The sequence below is a fragment of the Ornithorhynchus anatinus genome, chromosome 10 (genome assembly GCF_004115215.2).
Source record: "Ornithorhynchus anatinus isolate Pmale09 chromosome 10, mOrnAna1.pri.v4, whole genome shotgun sequence".
Taxonomy (NCBI): domain Eukaryota; kingdom Metazoa; phylum Chordata; class Mammalia; order Monotremata; family Ornithorhynchidae; genus Ornithorhynchus; species Ornithorhynchus anatinus.
Genome location: NC_041737.1, coordinates 39,761,043 through 39,780,255, shown reverse-complemented (window position 1 = coordinate 39,780,255; position 19,213 = coordinate 39,761,043). Strand labels below are relative to the sequence as shown.

General features: G+C 49.1%; 1 protein-coding gene across 2 annotated transcripts in view; it reads left to right on the top strand.

The window, feature by feature from the left end:
* Window positions 1–1,492: 1,492 nt before the first annotated feature.
* The window catches only part of WNT2 (Wnt family member 2), a 39,716-nt gene continuing 21,995 nt past the window's right edge, over window positions 1,493–19,213 (top strand). The window contains exons 1-3 of one of the 2 annotated variants that reach the window (XM_029072638.2): window positions 1,493–1,939; window positions 7,127–7,350; window positions 13,520–13,797. In XM_029072638.2, coding sequence (XP_028928471.1) covers window positions 1,851–1,939; window positions 7,127–7,350; window positions 13,520–13,797 — 591 coding nt within the window. In that variant the 5' untranslated portion in view covers window positions 1,493–1,850. 2 annotated transcript variants of the gene reach the window in all.

The window sequence follows — 19,213 nt, the reverse complement described above, 5'->3', positions numbered from 1 at the left end:
ACAACCCCGCACCCATCACTCCAGATTAGGAGCAGCCTCTTGGCCTCCCTCCCTTCCTCCTCCCTTGGCCCCAGGGAGGTGGGGGGACGGTCCTTCTCCGGGGAGGGAAGGGAGCAGTGGGAGTGATGATGATGGCATTTATTAAGCGCTTCCTAGGTGCAAAGCACTGTTCTAAGCGCTGGGGGGGAATACAAGGTGCTCAGGTGGTCCCACGTGGGGCTCCCGGTCTTAATCCCCATTTTACAGACGAGGTAGCTGAGGCACAGAGAAGTGGAGTGAGTTGCCCCAAATCACCCAGCTGACAAGCGGCGGAGTCGGGATTAGAACCCCCGACCTCGGACTCCCAAGCCCGGGCTCTTTCCACTGAGCCACGTTGCTTCCCACGGGCATGGCCGTGAGCGCGGGAGCGCTTAGTACAGTGCTGTGCACGTAGTAAGCGCTCAATAAATACGATCGAATGAATGAATGAGTCAGGATAGCGTCTCTTGGGTGTGCAGGGTGAGAGCGGGGTGACCTGTCGGGGGGTGGGGGTAATGGAAATGTGTGAGAGAGAGAGAAAGAAAATAAAGAAAAGAAAGAAAGAAAGAAGAAAAGAAAGAAAAGAAAGAAAGAGAGAAAGAGAGAAAGAGAGAAAGAGAGAAAGAGAGAAAGAGAGAAAGAAAGAAAGAAAGAAAGAAAGAAAGAAAGAAAGAAAGAAAGAAAGAAAGAAAGAAAGAAAGAGAGAAAGAGAGAAAGAGAGAAAGAGAGAAAGAGAGAAAGAGAGAAAGAGAGAGAGAGAGAGAGAGAGAGAGAGAGAGAGAGAGAGAGAGAGAGAGAGAGAGAGAGAGAGAGAAAGAGAGAAAGAGAGAAAGAGAGAAAGAGAGAAAGAGAGAAAGAGAGAAAGAGAGAAAGAGAGAAAGAAAGAAAGAAAGAAAGAAAGAAAGAAAGAAAGAAAGAAAGAAAGAAAGAAAGAAAGAAAGAAAGAAAGAAAGAAGAAAGAAAGAAAGAAAGAAAGAAAGAAAGAAAGAAAGAAAGAAAAAGAGAGGGAGGAAAAGAGAGAGATAGGGAAGATCCGGAGCGAAGCGGGCTGGGTGTGCCCGTCGGGTCGCGCTTCCCCACCCGGCCGGGCATCGGGGGTCTGTCCCCACCCCCGGGCGGCCGGACCCGATGCCGTGGGCCTGGGATGCGATGGGATGCGATGGGACGGGACGGGACGGGACGGGACGCGGATGGGACGGGACGGGACGGGACGGGACGGGATGGACGGGGGTCTCGGGCGGCCGCCTCGGACTCGCTGAGCGGGCCAGAGGTGTTTCCCCCACCCCCCACCCCCCCCCGCCCCCCAAACACACACACACACACACAGAGAGAGAGAGGCCCCCCGCCCCCTCCCCTCCTCCCAACGCCTCCTGACATCATTCCATCCATCAGAGTGAAGAAAGCAGAACCCACCCAGGCTGGGAGCAGCCGGCTCCGGTCCCAGCTCCAGCCCACCAGCCCGCAGCCTCCGTCCCCCCTCCCGCAGCCTCCGTCCCCCCGCCGCTCCGCGGGGCGGTCGGTCCCGCTGCCAGGCGGCGCGGAGCCTGCGGAGGGTGGGAGCCGATCGTCCCCGCGCTGCCCCTCCCGGGCCCTGGGGGCGGCCGGCCGGCCGGTCGGCTGTCTGTCTGTCTGTCTGTCTGTCTGTCTGTCTGTCGGGGGCCGAGGTCACCTCCCCCCAACCCCCCCCCGGAGCCTGAGGAGCCTGAGCCTCTCCCGTCCAGAGTCGTCCGGGGAGCCCCGGCGCTGCCCGCCTGCCGGTCCTCCTCCTCCTGGGGGTCCTCCCGGCCCCCGGGCCGCGCGTCTGACCCGATGTGCGGGTCCGGGGGGTGACTATGAACGCCTCTGTCCTCGGCCTCTGCCTCTCGGGCCCCCTGGTCCTCCTCCTGGCCTGGCTGGCGCCGCCCGTCACCTCTTCATGGTGGTAAGTCGCGCCGTCTGCATCCCTCCCTCCGGCCCCTCGCCGCTCCCCGCACGGTCCCCGCACGCCGCTCGCTCGGGACCCGGGGCTGGGGAGCCGGTGCTTCGGGGCCCGATGCGGGGGAGCCGGTGCTCGGGACCCGCTGCGGGAGAGCTGCTGCTCAAGACCCGGTGCTCAGGACCCGGTGCTCGGGACCCGGGGCTGGGGAGCCGGTGCTCGGGGCCCGGTGCTCAGCTGGTACTCGGGACCCGGTGCTCGGGATCCGGTGCTCGGGATCCGGCGTTCGAGACCCGGTGCCCAGGACCCGGTGCGGGGGAGCTGGTGCTCAGGACCCGGTGCTCAGGGCCCGGTGCTCAGCTGGTGCTCAGAACCCGGTTCTTAGCTGGTGCTCAGGACCCGGTGCTCAGGACCCGATGCTGGGGAGCCGGTGCTCAATGCCCGGTGTTCAGCCGGTGCTCAGGACCCGATGCTGGGCAGCCGGTGCTCAAGGCCCGCTGCTCAGTTGGTGCTGGGGAGCCGGTGCTCGGGACCCGGTGTTCAGCCGGTGCTCAGCCGGTGCTGGGGAGCCAGGGCTGGGCAGCCGGTGCTGAGCCCCGCAGATCGGACCCCGGCCCGGGCCCGGGGCTCGGACGGCCGCAGACGGGCAGCGGGACGGGGGTGAGCGGCAGGGGACCCCGGAACGCCCCTTCCCCCGGGACGCCCGCACACACGTTGGGGAAAGCCTGGTGCGGGGTGGAGAGGGGGGTCTGCTGCGGGGGCAGCACCCCGCCCCCCCTCATCCTAGATGGAGGGGAGACACCCCCCCCCTCCCCGGGCTAGGTCCGGGGGGCAGCCCCCCGACAGACGGTCCCCAGGAGAGGCGCTCAATCCATCCGCGCTTAGAGCAGCGCTTGGCACATAGTAAGCGCTTAACAAATACCATTACTATGATTATTATCATCTCCCATCGTCCGTCCGGATGCGGGGAGCGCCCAGCGCCGCCCCGTCCTGCCTGGGCTTCTCAGGTGCTCTGCCCGCCGGCTCATTCATTCATTCACTGTACTTACTGAGCGCTTACGGTGTGCGGAGCACTGTACTAAGCGCTTGGAAAGTCCAGCTCGGCGAGAAAGAGAGACAATCCGTGCCCACAACGCACTCAGGGTCTGGCCCCTGACCCACCGAGAAGCAGCTGGGGGGCTCAGTGGAAAGACCCCGGCCTTGGGAGTCAGAGGTCGCGGGTTCTCATCCCGGCTCCGTCGCTTGTCAGCTGTGTGACTTCGAGCAAGTCGCTTCGCTTCTCTGGGCCTCAGTTACCTCATCTGTCAAACGGGGATGAAGACTGTGAGCCCCATGTGGGCCAACCCGATTACCATTGTATCTACCCCGGTGCTCAGAACAGTGATTGGCACATAGTAAGCTCTTAACAGATACCGTTATTAGTGGCAGCAGCATGGCTTAGTGGAAGGAGCCCGGCCTTGGGAGTCACAGGTCGTGGGCTCTGATCCCAGCTCCGCCACTTAGCGGCTGTGTGACTCCGGGCGAGTGGCTTAATTTCTCTGGGCCTCAGTTACCTCATCTGTCAAATGGGGATGAAGACCGTGAGCCCCGTGTGGGACCTCCTGATTACCCTGTATCTCCCCCAGCACCTGAAACAGTGCCGGCACATAGTAAGCGCCTAACAGATATCATCACCATCATCACCGACCCACAGACCCACCGACCAACTTCCCCCGGGCCCCGGTCGGGAGGTCGGGTGCGAGGGCCGGGCCGGTTCCGTAGCCTTCCGACGGCGACGAGCCCTTCGCGCCCTGCCCCGGCTCACGGGGAAAGCGGATCCCGCTCCCCCGGAGTGCTGGGATCTCCTGCCCAACCGCGCAATCCAATGGCAGATTAGATCGGGGCCGTTGAAAACTCACTGGAGCCTGGCTGGAAAGGGTCGTAGTTCCCCCTGAAAACCTCCCCGAACAGGGAAAGCGTTTAGCCCTGACATTACCGACACGGGATTGAAGACTGATTTATCAGACTGACCGTTTTTCAGGGGAATGACTCTTTCCGTTTCAATAGGTGTATAAACGTTATTTATTGCCGTGGCTTTTTGTCACGTTGTCTCTCGGCTGTCACTTGAATGTATTTTGGGGGAGTCACAGCTTTAACGATTTTATGATCCTATAAAATAATGAAAACACGAGGAAAAAGACGTTTTCCGTGTTTGATTGCTTCAAAAGACACCTATGGAAGCTTGGATTTTATAAAAAGGTACCTCTCTAAACATTTCACTACTAATAGAGAACATATGGACGGAGATGATGATGTAATTTAACTTTTTGGTTAAAGTACTTTATGGAGCTGTAACACGGAGTTTGAGTCTTCCAAACCCTTAATGTCATTGCAAACAATAGAACGATATTTTTCAAAGGGGGTCTATAAAAACCAAATATAGCTATAAAGCGGGAATTAAAATCTCCCTCTTTGGGAAACGGTCGATCGGCCGTATTTATTGAGCCCCTACTGGGCACGGAGCACTGTACTAAGCGCTTGGGAGAGTACGGTGCCGCGGAATTGGGAGATGGGTTCCCCGCCCGCATCGAGCTTACAGTCCCAGAGGGTAGTCGGGGTATGACACTTGGTAATATCAGGTCCCGAGCGGTTGCTCCTGAGGCAGGGTCCAATCTTTGATGGCCACCAGGCTGATTCTAAGAGAAGAGGAGCTAAGGCCTACGAAGGCAACCTCTCCAAGGAATCCTGGCCCTTTTTCCTCGGAGACAACTTTGCAACTTCTGATATCCCCCTGCTGACACTTATTTGTCTCATTCGAATGATCCTTCGTTCTTCTTTTCAGGTTCTTATGGTGGTAAGATGCCCTTCGCCCTCTAGACTGGTAAGCTTATCGTGGGCAGGGAACACGTCTGATGATTCTGTTGGACTCTCCCAAGGGCTTAGTACAGAGCCCTACGCATACTAAGTGCTCAATCAATACCGTGATTGATTTTTGTGGGCTACTCTTTGCCCCCAGCAGATTGACTAGACCCCAGGAACGTTCTCCTCTATCGATGGGCTCCAGCTAGTGCCAGGTATATGTCCGTAACGATACTAATAATAGTCCTTGTGGTAGCTAAGTGCTTACAAGGTGCCAAGCATTGTGCTAAGCACCAGGGTAGATACAAGATGAACAGGTGGGATACAGTCCCTGTCCCACGCAGGACTCACAGTCTAAGGGTGAACGGTTGTTTTAGTCCCCATTTCGCAAAGGCTAGGAGGAGTTCCAGTGATTTGCCCCAGGGCACTCAGCAGGCAAGCGACAGAGGTGCTGGTAGAACCCAGGTCCTCTGACTCCCAGGGCCGTGCTCTTTCCTCCAGGTTGCGTATGCACCATCCAGAACACACGTTGGGTGGTAGCTCCAACCCCAGCATTTGGCTGGCTGGACTCCCTTTCTGTTAAGATTTCCATTTACAGAGTTACTCCTCATTCACTGTGCCTCCCTCATGGACAGGGTAACGTAGGTGGGTAGAATCCCCAGCCAAGAAGTTGGACTGCCAGCAAAATGACTCCCTGGTCATTTTCTCTCAGCAGATCCTCAGAACCGGGTCCCAGCCCTCCGTTCATTTTCCTCAAATGTTAACACTGCTCAGGTTATTTTGTATTTTGCATTTTTTTCTCCTGGACTTTGTTTTCTCTCCAGGAATTTTCTTCTTTACGCTTATCCTCAACAATTAGTGTTACTCCCCAGTCGATCATCTGTCTTTGATTTTTTTTTTCTGCTCCTTTGAAGAATAATCCCTAGAAAATTTCAACCCCAGTTTATTTAGGTCCTCAGCCAATGGTACCTCTAATTTAGGTTATTTTATTCCAAGGTCAGCCTCATCAGTTCCTATTCCATGTCCGTGGACTGGAGTTCCCTAGGGATTTCTTCTAGAGGCACCGTGGGTGGGGTCTTCCTCTCAACCCTCTCCCAAATATAGATTTTTCTCCCTCCTTTCCTTCGTTGAATCTCTGTAATCACTTTGCTGGTTGGGTCAGCATTATGTGACTCCTAGTATAGGTTTGACAGGCCGGGTTTGGCCTAATGGCCTGGGGCAAGAGTCAGAGGACCTGTCTGCTCTCTTCCCCGTGCCTCAGGATTCATCTTTTGCCTATAAAATGGGTCTGACAGAGTGAGACACTTCTGTGAGAACAGTGTATTTGAGAAACATTTCTGTCTCCATACGGAAGGTGACCATTATTATCATACGAATATCCGATCCGCCTCTCTTTGGCTTTCCAGGAACCTCTCTGGTTGGTTCCTCCTCCCCGTAGAGAGCCAATGTCTTCTCTCAGTCTGCCCATCAGTCAGTCACATCTATTGAGCACTTACGATGTGAAGAGCGTTGTACTGGGCCCTGGGGAGAGTACAGTAGAGTTGGAAGACACGTTCCCTACCCACCACGAGCCTACCAGTCTAGAGGGGGAGATAGACATCAATTTAAATACATAAATTAAATTATGGATATGTTACTAAGTGCTGGGGAGCTGGGGGGGAGGTAAATAAGGGTGCAAATCATCGTGCAAGGGTGATGCAGAAGGGAATGGGAAAAGAGGAAATAAGGGCTTAGTCAGGGAAGGCCTCTTGAAGGAGAAGTGCCTTCAATAAGGCTTTGAAGGTGAGGAGAGTCAACGTCTGTTGGATATGAGGAGGGAGGGTGGGCGTTCTAGGCCAGAGGCAGGACGTGGGTGAGAGGTCCGTGTCGAGATAGACGAGATGGATGTATAGTGAGTAAGTTGACATTAGAAGAACGAAGTGTGCAGGCTGGGTTGGAGTAGGAAAGCAGTGCAGGGTGGGCGGGGAGGGGGGCGAGGAACAATGTAACTGAATGCTTTTAGGCCAATGGTAAGGTGTTTCTGTTTGATGTGGAGGTTTATGTGGCAACCCCTGGAGATGTTTGAGTGGGGAGACGTGGAATGATTGGCTTTGTAGAAAAATGATCCAGGCAACAAAGTAAAGTATGGATCGGAGTGGGGCGAGACAGGAGGCTGGACGATCAGGAAGGAGGCTGATGCGGTAATCGAGGCAAGATAGGATAAGTGCTTGTATAAACTTGGTAGCGATTTGGATGGAGAGCAAAGGGCAGATCTTACGTTGTGACGGTTTGCCTACTCCCTTTCGCCACCCCAAAGTTGCTGCTCTGGCCCCTTTCCTTCCCTTCCTCCATGTGCCACGTGTTTGCCTCCCCCAGGTACATGAGAGCGGCGGGCTCCTCGAGGGTGATGTGTGACAACGTGCCAGGCCTGGTCAGCCGCCAGCGGCAGCTGTGCCACCGGCACCCGGAGGTCATGCGCTCCATCGGCCTGGGCATCGCCGAGTGGACAGCGGAGTGTCAGCACCAGTTCCGCCAACACCGATGGAACTGCAACACCTTGGATCGGGACCACAGCCTGTTCGGCCGAGTCTTGCTGCGCAGTAAGTCTTCCCCCGTCTACTGGGGCCAGGGACCTCCCCTGTCCCGGGTTAATCATAATAATAATTATAATAATGACTGTGGTATTTGTTAAGCGCTTACTACATGCCAGACACTCTGCTGAGGGCTGGGGTGGATACAAGCAAGTAGGGTCCCTGCTCCACATGGGGCTCACAGTCTCAATCCTCATTTTACAGAGGAGGTAACTGAGGCCCAGAGTTGTGAAGTGACTTGCCCAAGTGGCCGGTGAGTGGCCGAGCTGGGATTAGAACCCACGACCTGACTCCCAGGCGCATGCTCTATCCACTTTTCCATGTTGCTTCTCATGCCCTTCGCCCAGGTAGAAGGGGACGCTGAGAGCAGATCCCCTTCACCTTCCTGAACCAGTGCGCTCCGAACCACGCGTGGTTTGTACAGGTCAGAATTCACTGAGTCCAGAATCTATTCAGAAAGTCACGCTGGGGTTGCTGTTCATAGGAAAGTGCTTCACTTTTCCTAAGTTCCTCATGATCTTTTTCCTTCATCATTCTCTACGTTGGACCAGGCCGGGGCTCCTTCTCCCCATTTCCCAGATGAGGACGCGGCCCCCAAAAGGAGAAGGAGGCTTAAATTTCCAATCCTGGATGCCTCCAGCCTCTGCCGAGCCCTTGAGACCCACTAGTTAAGGCCCGTTCTAGCCTCTGAAATGCAACAGAAGGGGAAAGTGGTTCCCCCGGGGAGTGTATGTGGATCCCGGGAAGACCGCTTGCTCGTCCTCTCTTATCGAGGAGGAGTGGGGGCGTCTCCCTGCTGAAACAGAATCTTCTGAATTTCCCTTGACCCGGGGCAGCACATTTGCTCTTTGGAAATCTGGCAGAATCACAGCAGTCGATGTGGGAACATCTGAAACGGGGAATTTTACACTTGTTTATGTCCCACCCATCCCAAGCAAAACCCTACCCCTGTGAAAACCGTCCCGGCTGTACACTCAGTAATGCTTAACAGAGGGTGTTTCTACCATGCAATCATCACACCCCTAGGGTTTTATGAGGCCAAACGCATAGCTGAGTGTCTCTAGAATGCCCCCCGGGAGCCATATTCTCACTGTTAGTGTATCCCTAGAGTTAATTTACTGTTGTACTGTGAATTTTTTCTCTAGTCTGTCTGCTGGATTCTTCTGCATTCCTTCTGGTGTTTCAAGATTGCGGAGCAACTTTTAAAAGGTTAACAGCAATTTCAGCTGAATGGCATTTCAAGAGTTTACAGAGATTAGCTCACCAATGATTCAATTAAAATGCCTCTCCTTGTCAGAAAAGGCTTACCAATATGCAGGATGTGTAGTCATTGGTTTCATTATTCACAGACCTCCAAGCATGAAGTACATTGATATTTAGCAGGATTCTTCATCTTCAAAGTGCTTCTCTCATGACTGTGAAGCACCTTCACATTTGGCTTTAAAAGAATCATATCTGGAACATGAACCTATAAAAAAATGCTCTTAGAATGGACTCTCTTGGCGCTGTATTCAAGAAACCTTTAGGTCACAAATCAGAGCAAAACGAAGAGAGGTGTAATTTATGATCATTGACCCCAGGAAAAATATATCTGCCTCACGTACAGATTCATTCATGAAATATTCTCTGGAAATGTTGGCAGTGTTTTCGTTTCAGTCAGAACTGCCGAGTTGCGGGGGAAAATTGGACAAACTGAACTATGGTCTCAGGTGAAGCGGTGATCTCGACTCTAATTGCCTCAGATTTTTCAGATGAGGCTGGAGTCCACAGGGGCATGCAGAAAATACAATTTTCACATGATTCAAGGCTCATCTTCTTTGCGTCCGCTTGAGAGAGGGCCAGATTCCGTCCATAGATACACACGCACGCCCCCGTTAAATCAGCGTCAATAGCGCTTTGACTGTATTAGGGCAGAATTTGGCCCCAAACTGCTTATTCTGGAAATAATCATACAGTTCCAACAAAGCCTTCCAAAGATTTTATGAATTAATTATTCGGTGGAGGGCTGTAGGGGATTCAAATCCTGGAGCTGCATGGAGCAGTTGTGTTTCAAGCTGCCTCTTGGGAACTGGAGATGTTCATGGGAAGGGTTGCGGGGATGGAGGGGAAGATCAGATTTAACTGCAAGCGGACCCTAGGTGAAGGGGAACGAGGAAGCTGGCTGTCGAGTGAGGCCTAGGGTGGATTTGAGGAGAGGGTGGGTTTCTGGGGAAGAACACGCTGAGGAGCTCTCTGTGGGACTGACCTCCAAGAATGCTCTCAGGTCCTCCACCCCTTAGCCCTGATTGTGTTTGAGCTACTGTGCCCTCATCCCAGCAAACTGGAGTCTTTCCAGAGCAGAACCTAGTGGGCCTGGAAGTCAGAAGGACCTGGGTTCTAATCCTAGCTCCGCCTCTTGTCTGCTGGGTGACCTTGGGCTTGTCGCTTCACTTCTCTGTGCCTCACTTTACCTGTAAAATGGGGATTAAGACTCTAAACCCCATGTGGGACAAGAACTGTGTCCAACCCGATTTGCTTGTATCCACCCCAGTTCTTAGGAAAGTGCTTGGCACATAGTAAGTGCTTAACAAATACCATAATTATTGTTATTATTATTATTATCATCCACCTCCATAAAAAAGCTGAAAGTGATTTTGAGATTAGCTTCAGAGTCTAAGCCAGTTTCTTCTCCAACCTGTGCTCGCCATAACCTCCCAGGTGACATCTGATGTTACATGCGTGAATGAATTGGATTTGCTTGACTGACCTCAACTGTTTATTTGCAGAAACAGACTTATAGTAGTAATTATGGTATTCATTAAGCCCTCACTTTGTGCCAGGCTGCACGGGAGACTCCAGCTCTTGCAAAATAGCAACCCTCTGCTCTGTATTTAGGACTGGGGCTCCATGTCTTTTATATCTTGCTTGCTTGTATCCACCCCAGCGCTTAGTACAGTGTCTGGCACGAAGTAAGTGCTTAACAAATACTATAATTATTATTAAATCTCAATCAATCAATGATATTTATTGAGCCCTTATTATGTGCAGATCACTCCACTAAGTGCTTGGGAGACTACAGTACAACAGGAGCAGCAGACACATTCCCTGACCATAACGAGCCTTCAGTCTAGAGGGGGAGACGGGCATTAATATGAATAAATAAGTAATTTATAATATATAATTTAAAGAAATGCTGAAGAAGTTTAATCTTTTCTCCAGTCCTAAACTAAATTTGGCATTTTTCCAAGGCAATAATTCTAATGTAACCCAGTGGCAGAGCCAAGCACTTTACAGGATTTATTTGCCACCAGTCACCAATTTAGGGGTCCTCTTTTGATGCCCACTTCACCAGGCTGATCCCTCCCCCCAGTAAAAATACCCTCTGTTACTTTCAGACCTGTTTTTGGTCATCGATACACTGTTGTCAGTGGGTTCTTATCCCACCTCTGCCACTTGTCTGCTGTGTCACCCTGGGCGAGTCACTTAACCTCTCTGTGCCTCAGGTACCTCATCTGAAAAATGGGGATTAAGACTGTGAGCCTCACGTGGGACAACCTGATAACCTTGTATCTACCCCAGCACTTAGAACAGTGCTTGGCACATAGTAAGTGCTTAACAAATATCATCATTATTATTATTATTTCCTTCTTCACCCCTTCTGCTATAAGGGTCCTGCCTTTTGCAGCACCTGCTAAGATTAAAATCCACTATGGGGTGATTCTTAGGTGAGGAAAACTCACACAGCGTATCAGTCTTCCAGCTGAAGACCATTCTCATGAATTCAGCTCTACGGGGCTCTACCCTCCGGTCATTTCTAGAGAACTGAAAGGAAACCTTGCCCTTTGGTGAAAAGACAAAGCAGCATAGCTCTATGGCTAGTTCGCTGTCCAACTAGACCATTCGTGATATCTGTCACCCAACCTGGGGCTGAACGTTTCGAAATGGCATAGTGTCTCTCAACGATCCCCTTTTATCTGGTTCGGTTGTCCGCAGCTCTTATTTCTCCAAACGGAACTTTCCTGTTGAAATTTGTGATCTTTATATTGTTAGTTGGAATCCTTTGCAGAAATGACATCCGATCATCACGTTTGTCTCTGGAGAAAGCAAACTGCTACTTGTGGCAAATATTCAGGCAATTTATTTCAAGTCACTGCTTGGAGGGGGGTTGTGTGCGTATGTGTGTGTGTATGTATGTGTGTGTCTGAGAGTGTATTTTAAGGGCTGAGGTAAGTGTAATTTAATAGGGTGTCGATATGGTTTTCTGATTTTTAATAATAAAGCTAGCAGGAAAATATTGCATAGACTATATTGCAAAATTTAGCCCTGAGCGGCAAAGCGAAAAGAACAGAAATTCCCTGCAAAATGGGGATTTTTTTTCCTCCCCGATATATGATTCAAAAAGTCACACTCTTCTTAACATTAGGTATTGAATCACCTAACAGCTTTCTGAGTTCAAGTCTTGTGCTGATCCTTAGTTTTTCAGCTTCTCAATTGTTTGCAAATATATTTACAGTGGCAACCATGCAGGAAGAGGCCTTCTAATGACACTGAAATACTGCATTGCCTGAAAAACAAGAAGCGGGCAGGCCCGAAAGAGTTTTATATCTGCCATTATACCACAGCGCTGTATTATGACTTACTGGAGATTATTAAAATAATATAACAGAGTTACTGCACTGACATATGGACCTTTCAGCATGAAGGGAAAAATGACTGGCCAGTTTGCTAATAAAATGGGTTTTGAAGAAAGTAGTCCAAGTTGTTTGTCTGGCATGAGGACGCAGGCCTAATTAGAGTCAGAAAACATGTTTTCTCCCAGCCAAAGCTCCATGTCCTTTTACTCTCTTTACACCGCTTCCAGTGATTAGTCCCACATCCCAGAAAGAAGTCAGTCACATAGAGGATGCCCTAACCCTGGTAATAACGCATTCAGTTCTCATCCCTTGAACCTGAATTTCAACCTAAATTACACTGCCGCTCTCCTCCTCACCGTCTCCCGTTCTCGCCTATCCCGCCATCGACCCCTGGCCCACTTCCTCCCGCTGTCCTGGAATGCCCTCCCTCCTCATCTCTGCCAAACTAACTCTCTTTCCCTCTTCAAAGCTCTACTGAGCACCTCCTCCAAGAGGCCTTCCCAGACTGAGCTTCCCCTTTTCCCTCTGCTCCCTCTGCCGCCTCTCTGCCCCCTCCTTCACCTCTCCTTAGCTAAACTCCCTTTCCCCCCTTTCCCTCTGCTCCTCCCCCTCTCCCTTCCCCTCCCCTCAGCACTGTGCTCATTTGCTCATTTGTATATATTTTATTACCCTATTTATTTTGTTATTGAGATGTACATCCCCTTGATTCTATTCATTGCTGCTGTTTTTGTCTGTCTCCCCCGATTAGACTGTAAGCTCATCAATGGGCAGGGATTGTCTCTATCTGTTGCCGAATTGTACATTCCAAGTGCTTAGTACAGTGCTCTGCACATAGAAAACGCTCAATAAATACTACTGAATGAATGAACCTGAAAGTTGATGCTAAGCCAGTAGCAGGTAGTGTGGATCTGCAATAGAAAATTACGCAGTTGATTCTCGCCTCTAAATTAACTTGGACATCAGTGATTTGGTTATTTTAAGTAGACAATTACTTTTTTCCTGAAATATCCCACTAACTGAAATCAAAGCGTATGGGGTGGGGTTATTCTCAGGTCTGCCCCTGGAATGTTATACTATGCAGTTGAGTCTCAGGGCTTGAGCTTCCTGAGGTGAAAAATAGGACAAGACCACCAAATTTAATGAGAAGTAAATGTAACATTGGCCCTCTTATTAGACAGCGACCCCACAGTAAAGTTGTGTGCTGTTGTGAGGTTGGTTTTGCACCCAGTGCTGTTGTCGCTTTTGCCTCTTTGTCTTGCAATCCTCTTGAAGTTTCTACACCCACCGAGCCATTCCCTTCTGGACTGCTGTGATTTGGAAGTGTACTGAGAGCAGTGTTTCAAGCGAGAAATGGGATTTATCCCGGATCGTTTCTAAAATGATTTAGAATGGATGAATTTCTCTTTAATTACATTTTAATTAAATCAGTTCATTTCTGAAATAATTAGAGGTGCTATCAAAACCCACATCTACTTGGTCAGTGAGTAAATGGAAAACAAGGGGCACCAAGGGATAACAGAAATGGAAAGTCCAGGGCGCCTCTGAGACGGGCATTCTCGTTGCAGGTAGCCGGGAGGCTGCTTTCGTCTATGCCATCTCCTCTGCCGGAGTTGTCTTTGCCATCACCCGGGCCTGCAGCCAAGGGGAGCTCAAGTCCTGTTCCTGTGACCCCAAGAAGAAAGGCTCTGCCAAGGACAGCAAGGGCACTTTCGACTGGGGCGGATGCAGCGATAACATTGACTATGGCATCAAGTTCGCCCGTGCGTTTGTGGACGCCAAGGAGAGGAAAGGAAAAGATGCCAGAGCCCTAATGAATCTTCACAACAACCGTGCAGGAAGAAAGGTAGGGGCCCAGATGTGGTGGGAGTGCTTACACTCTGCAACGGAGGCTCTCCGTTCCCAGGGTTGGTGCTGCTTAAAGGCCCAAAGTGCATCTGATAACCCTCATGTAGCCATAGAGGGCCAGGGGGCAGGGGGGTGTCCAAGAAGTACCGTGGCCTAATACACAGGCCTGGGAGTCAGTAGGACTTGGGTTTTAATCCCGGCTCTGCCACTTGTCTGCTGTGAGACCCTGGACAAATCACTTCACTTCTCTGTGCCTCACTTACCTCAACTGTAAAATGGGGATTAAGACTCTGAGCCCCACATGGGACAGAGACTCCGTCCAACCTCATTTGCTTGTATTCACCCCAGTGCTTAGAGTGTGTGGCCCTTAGTAAGCACTCAGCGAATGCCACAGTTAGTATTATTATTAGCGGGGGCCAGTGCCACCAGAAACCATTCTGTTAATCCTCTCTGAGGCCAAAGAATCAGCCTGTTCCTTGTAGGGCTGCGTAGTAGTTCTCTGGCAAAGGAGGTTGAATGTTGGGGAGAGGAGTTGGCTAGCAGGCTTCCAAGCAATCAATCAATCAATCAGTGATATTTATTGAGTTCTTGCTATATGGAGAGCACTGTACTAAGCATTTGGGAGAGTATAGTGCACCAGAGTTAGCAGACACGTTCCCTGCCCATCATGAACTGACAGTCTAGAGACGAGTTTACAGTCTAGAGACAAGCTCACAGTCTAGAGGGCGTCACAAGCTTATAATCTAGAAGGAAGGCTGCCCCTTTCGTGCTGCATTCTTCAGAAGTGGGGGGGGGTTGGATAATAATGATAATAATAATGGCCATAGTTGTGGTATTTGTTGAGCACTTACTGTGTGCCAAGCACTGGGAAGCAGCGTGAGTCGGTGGAAAGAGCACGGGCTTGGGAGTCAGAGGTCATGGGTTCTCATCCCGGTTCCGCAGCTTGTCAACTGTGTGACTTTGGACAAGTCACTTAACTTCTCCATGCCTCAGTTATCTCATCTGTAAAATGGGGATTAAGACTGTGAGGCCCATGTGGGACAACCTGATCACCTTGTATCCCCCCCAGCGCTTAGAACAGTGCTTTGCACATAGTAAGCACTTACTAAATGCCATCATCATCATCACTGTTCTAAACACTGGGGTAGATACAAGATAATCAGGTCAGGCGTACTCCCTGTACACTTGGGTCTCACAGTCTAAGAATAATAGTAGTAGAAGTAGTAATAGTATTTATTAAGCACTTTCTGGGTGCAGAGCACTACACTAAGCTCTGGGAAATACTCTCCTCCACTTCAAAGCCTTACTGAAGGCACAGCTCCTCCAAGAAACCTTCCCTGACTAAGCCCTCTTCTCCTCTTTTCCCACTCTCTTCTGTGTCACCCTCACATTCTCCCTTCATTCATCGTCCCTCCCATCCCCACAGCACATATTTACTTTATTTATTTAATTTATTTAAATTACAGCTGTAATTTATTTATTTATTTGTGTATATTGGTGTCTATCTCGCCTTCTATACTGTGAGCTGACTGTGAGCAAGGAATGTGTCCGTTTGTTGTAGTATTGTACTCTCCCAAGCGCTTAGTACAGTGCTCTGCACATGATAAGTGCTCAGTAAATGCGATTGAATGAACGCAAGTGGGAATAAGACATGAACCATGTCTCTCGAAGGGTTCTCAATCTTTGAATGAAGGTCAGGGAGAGGACTGGAGATAAGATACACCACGAGCCATGAAACAATAAAATATTAATACATTTTAAGAGATTAGGACAAATAAACAATACATAAAATTAGAACAAAAGTCAGAATAAAAACAAAAGTAGGAGGGAAAACTGGTATTGAATCCCCATTTTTACAGATGAGGAAGTTGAGGTACAGAGTAGTGACTTCCCACTGGTCACATGTGAGATTAAGTGGCAGGGCCTGGATTAGAACTCAGAACCTCAAAATCCCAGACCTTTGCTCTATACACTAGGCCATGCTGTTTCTCTTGGGCCTAGGTGGGGTTTAGAGTGACTACTAACCCTTCATTCTCCCTAATAAAATGCCTCAAGTACAGACGGTGTGGCAGGGTTGCCCTCTGCCTTATGGATTCTCCCCACTGCCAGGAAATCAATCAATCGATCATATTTATTGAGCGCTTACTGTGTGCAGGACATTGGACTAAGTGCTTGGGGGAGTACATCACAACAGTATAACAGACACATTCCCTGACCATAATAAGCTTACGCTGCACAGACTCCCGGTAGATATCCCAAAGGGCTGGAGTTGTCCCAAATTGGTCCATGGAGGAATCAAATTGGTACTTGATGGGCAGGTCATGACCCCTGACCTTAAAACTTCATTGGTACAGTGCAGAAAGTAGCACGGTAAAACCAGGAGTTCCCAGCAAGACTTCCGGGAGAGAGAAGAGAGAAAAGGAGAAATCAACTGGGAAGATGAAAAACTTCTTCTCGGGCTCCTTAAGAAACTCCCTTTGAAAAGAGAAGGCACTTGGTCAGCCAAAAAAAAATAATCTGATGAGTGTGATCTGAACTGTTTACAAATAGTACCTCCCTTGATAGGCAAAAACCAGCATTCCTTAATTTTGCTCATTTATAGCCATAAAGTAGAAACAGCTGCCAAGAATAATCATTGGTTGTGCAATTGCTGCAACTATTGTCAATTACTAGTTGTGCAAGAGGTTGAAAAAAATGCCTACTGACCTTTTTGCCTAGACATTTATGCAGCATATGTAAGTTATAAAGCGTTCTACATTTGATGGGAATGTGCTGCTTAATTATAATAAAGATCTTGAACAGGCAATAAGATAGCCCATTGCCTGTATCTGAAAAGATGTGTCTTTTTACCCTTACTATCTCCAGGGTTTAAGTGATGCTCCTGGTTTATCTCAGAGATGGATTTTTTTTCTTGCCCAAATGAAATCTTAATTTTCACGAATATATGTTTAGCTCTGCTGTACAATAAGGCAATGGATCTTGACTCACTGAAGTTAATTGCACAGTAATATAAATCTACTTTAACTGTAAATCACGTGGCTCCTGACTTTACAGATGTGAATGGCAGCCAGGCTCAAAAAGTATCCCTTCCCAGCAAAGGCTTACGAGTCTCAGATCAGTTCATCCTTCAGTGAAAACGTACTGGCTTTAAAAAAAAAAAAGTAGACATTCATCCCTGTGGGTAGACAGGATTGTTCAAAGTCCTCTAGGCTGTGAGCTAGCTGTGGGCAAGGAATGTGTTGTACTCTCCAAAGTGTTTAGTACATTGCTCTATACACAGTAAGTGCTCAATAGATACCACTGATTGATTGATTTAAGAACCAAGTAAGATCCTTCTCCATTGGAATGAGCTGGAACCAAGCTCTTTCTGTGACCAAGCTTTTTTTCTGGAGAAATCAGAATCTGAATGTGCTTAGTCATTAAGCAGACCCAGTAAATTTTGGGATTGCTGTCCTCCCTGACTTTGAGAACAGGGGTAATAGAACAAGGAAAGTCACAGCTTGTAAAACCCTCACCCTCTCTGTCATCCCCCCACCTCCTCCCTCCTCCAGTTTGATGACCACCGGTGGCTTCTGCTTCTGAACTGCTGGAACAGGCATGGAGTGAGCAAGGTGGGAGGGAGGGAAAGGTATAGCTGAAGAAATAGAGCTGTGAAGAAAGGAGATGGGTATAATTGCATTTGGAGCCAATCGCGTATAGACAGAGAGCCCATTAACATAGCTTTTCTTTGCTCTTTACTTGGGGATTTCGGATTCTCAAGAACTGTTCTCATCTTCAAGTCCAAGGAGATTCTTGCAGTTAAAGAGAGAAGACCATCTGAGCAGATGTCTGGAGGGTTTCTGCTTCCCAGCAATGTGAATAGAAAATGAGAGCAGGGAGTTTATTCTTATGTCTGGTTCATTTTCTTTAGGCATTTTTTTAAGCTAAAACGATTTTTAAAATGCAAAGCAAAAAAGACACAGTTGGAATTTTTCTGAGCCTTGCTAATACAGCTAATTTTTTTTTTTATTGATGGGAATTCCCATTGGTCATTTCCACAGAGGAGGTGTTCTTGGACAGACCTGGCCCCAGGATTCATGAGAGAGGAGTTTTCCTTGAGAATGGAAAATTACCTGGTATTGTTAGTTCAGGAGCCTCTCTGACTCTGAGCCTGTGGTTTGAGAAGGCCTTATTTTAGATGAAAAACTCCAAAACGAATCTTGATTTTATGCAACACTTTGATTTCCAAAGAGCTGTCACATCCCTTTAGACTGTAAACTTGTGGTGGGCAGGGAACTCGACTTCATCTTCAAATGCCGTCGAGTCATTTCCAGACCCACAGAGACTCCATGGACACCCCCTCTTCAGAATGTCTCATCTTCTGTCACAAGGTCATTCTGGTATATGTATCTATAGAGTATTCCTGGTAAAAATACAGACCACTGCCATCTTCCATACAGTTAAAACTTGGGTCTCTGCCATTGTCACTTGATCAACAGTTGTCATTTTGATCACTTGATCATCCGCCTTTGACTCTTTCCCGTGCCCCTGCTGCCCAGCACAGGTGAATCGATTTGTCTGACACTTGAGCTTAGACCTTTCCTTTATGGTTAGCCCTGTACGGCATTATTCTAAGTTTCATCAGCATATGCAAACTCTCCTGCCATGACAAAGCATCGATTCATAGGAGAGGAGAACGTATCTACCCACTCTGTTATATTGTACTCTCCTAAATGTTTAGCACAGTGCTCTGCGCACAATAAGTACTCAATTAATATGATTGATTGATTACTTCAGCTATTTTTGTCTTCACAACTTCCCTGTGAGTTAGAGAAAGGCAGGTATTATTTCCCAATTTTGCCGAGGGGGACAGTGAAGAGGTCCAGTGACTTGGTCAAAAACTGCCCAGTAGGCAAGTGGCAGAGTTAGGTCCAGAGACCAGATCCTCTGACTTTCAGATCTGGACTGGGACTCCCACAGCACAAGTGGAGCCACACTGGACTACCACAAACAGACTCTCTCAGTCCATGGCAGAAGGAAAAACCAGGCACCAGTTGCCAAATAAGTGCACGGGCCGGGGAATTGGAAGGACCTGGGTGCTGGTCCTAGCTCTGCTGCTTATCTGCTGTGTGGCCTTGGGTGAGTCAGTTTACTTCTCTGTGCTTCAGTGACCTCTTCTGTAAAATGGGGTTTAGGACTGTGAACCCCATATGGGACAGGAATCGTGTCCAACCTGATTATTTTATACCTACTGCAGTACTTAGAATAGTGACCGGCATACAGTAAGTGCTTAACAAATACCACATAAAAAGAGGAAAAATAACTCTGAGCAAAGCAAGAACAGAGAAATCTGAATTCCCACAGCATTCACGGACATAGCCTTAACGTTGCTGCCTCTACCTGAAATTTATTGTAATGTCCGTCTCACCGACTAG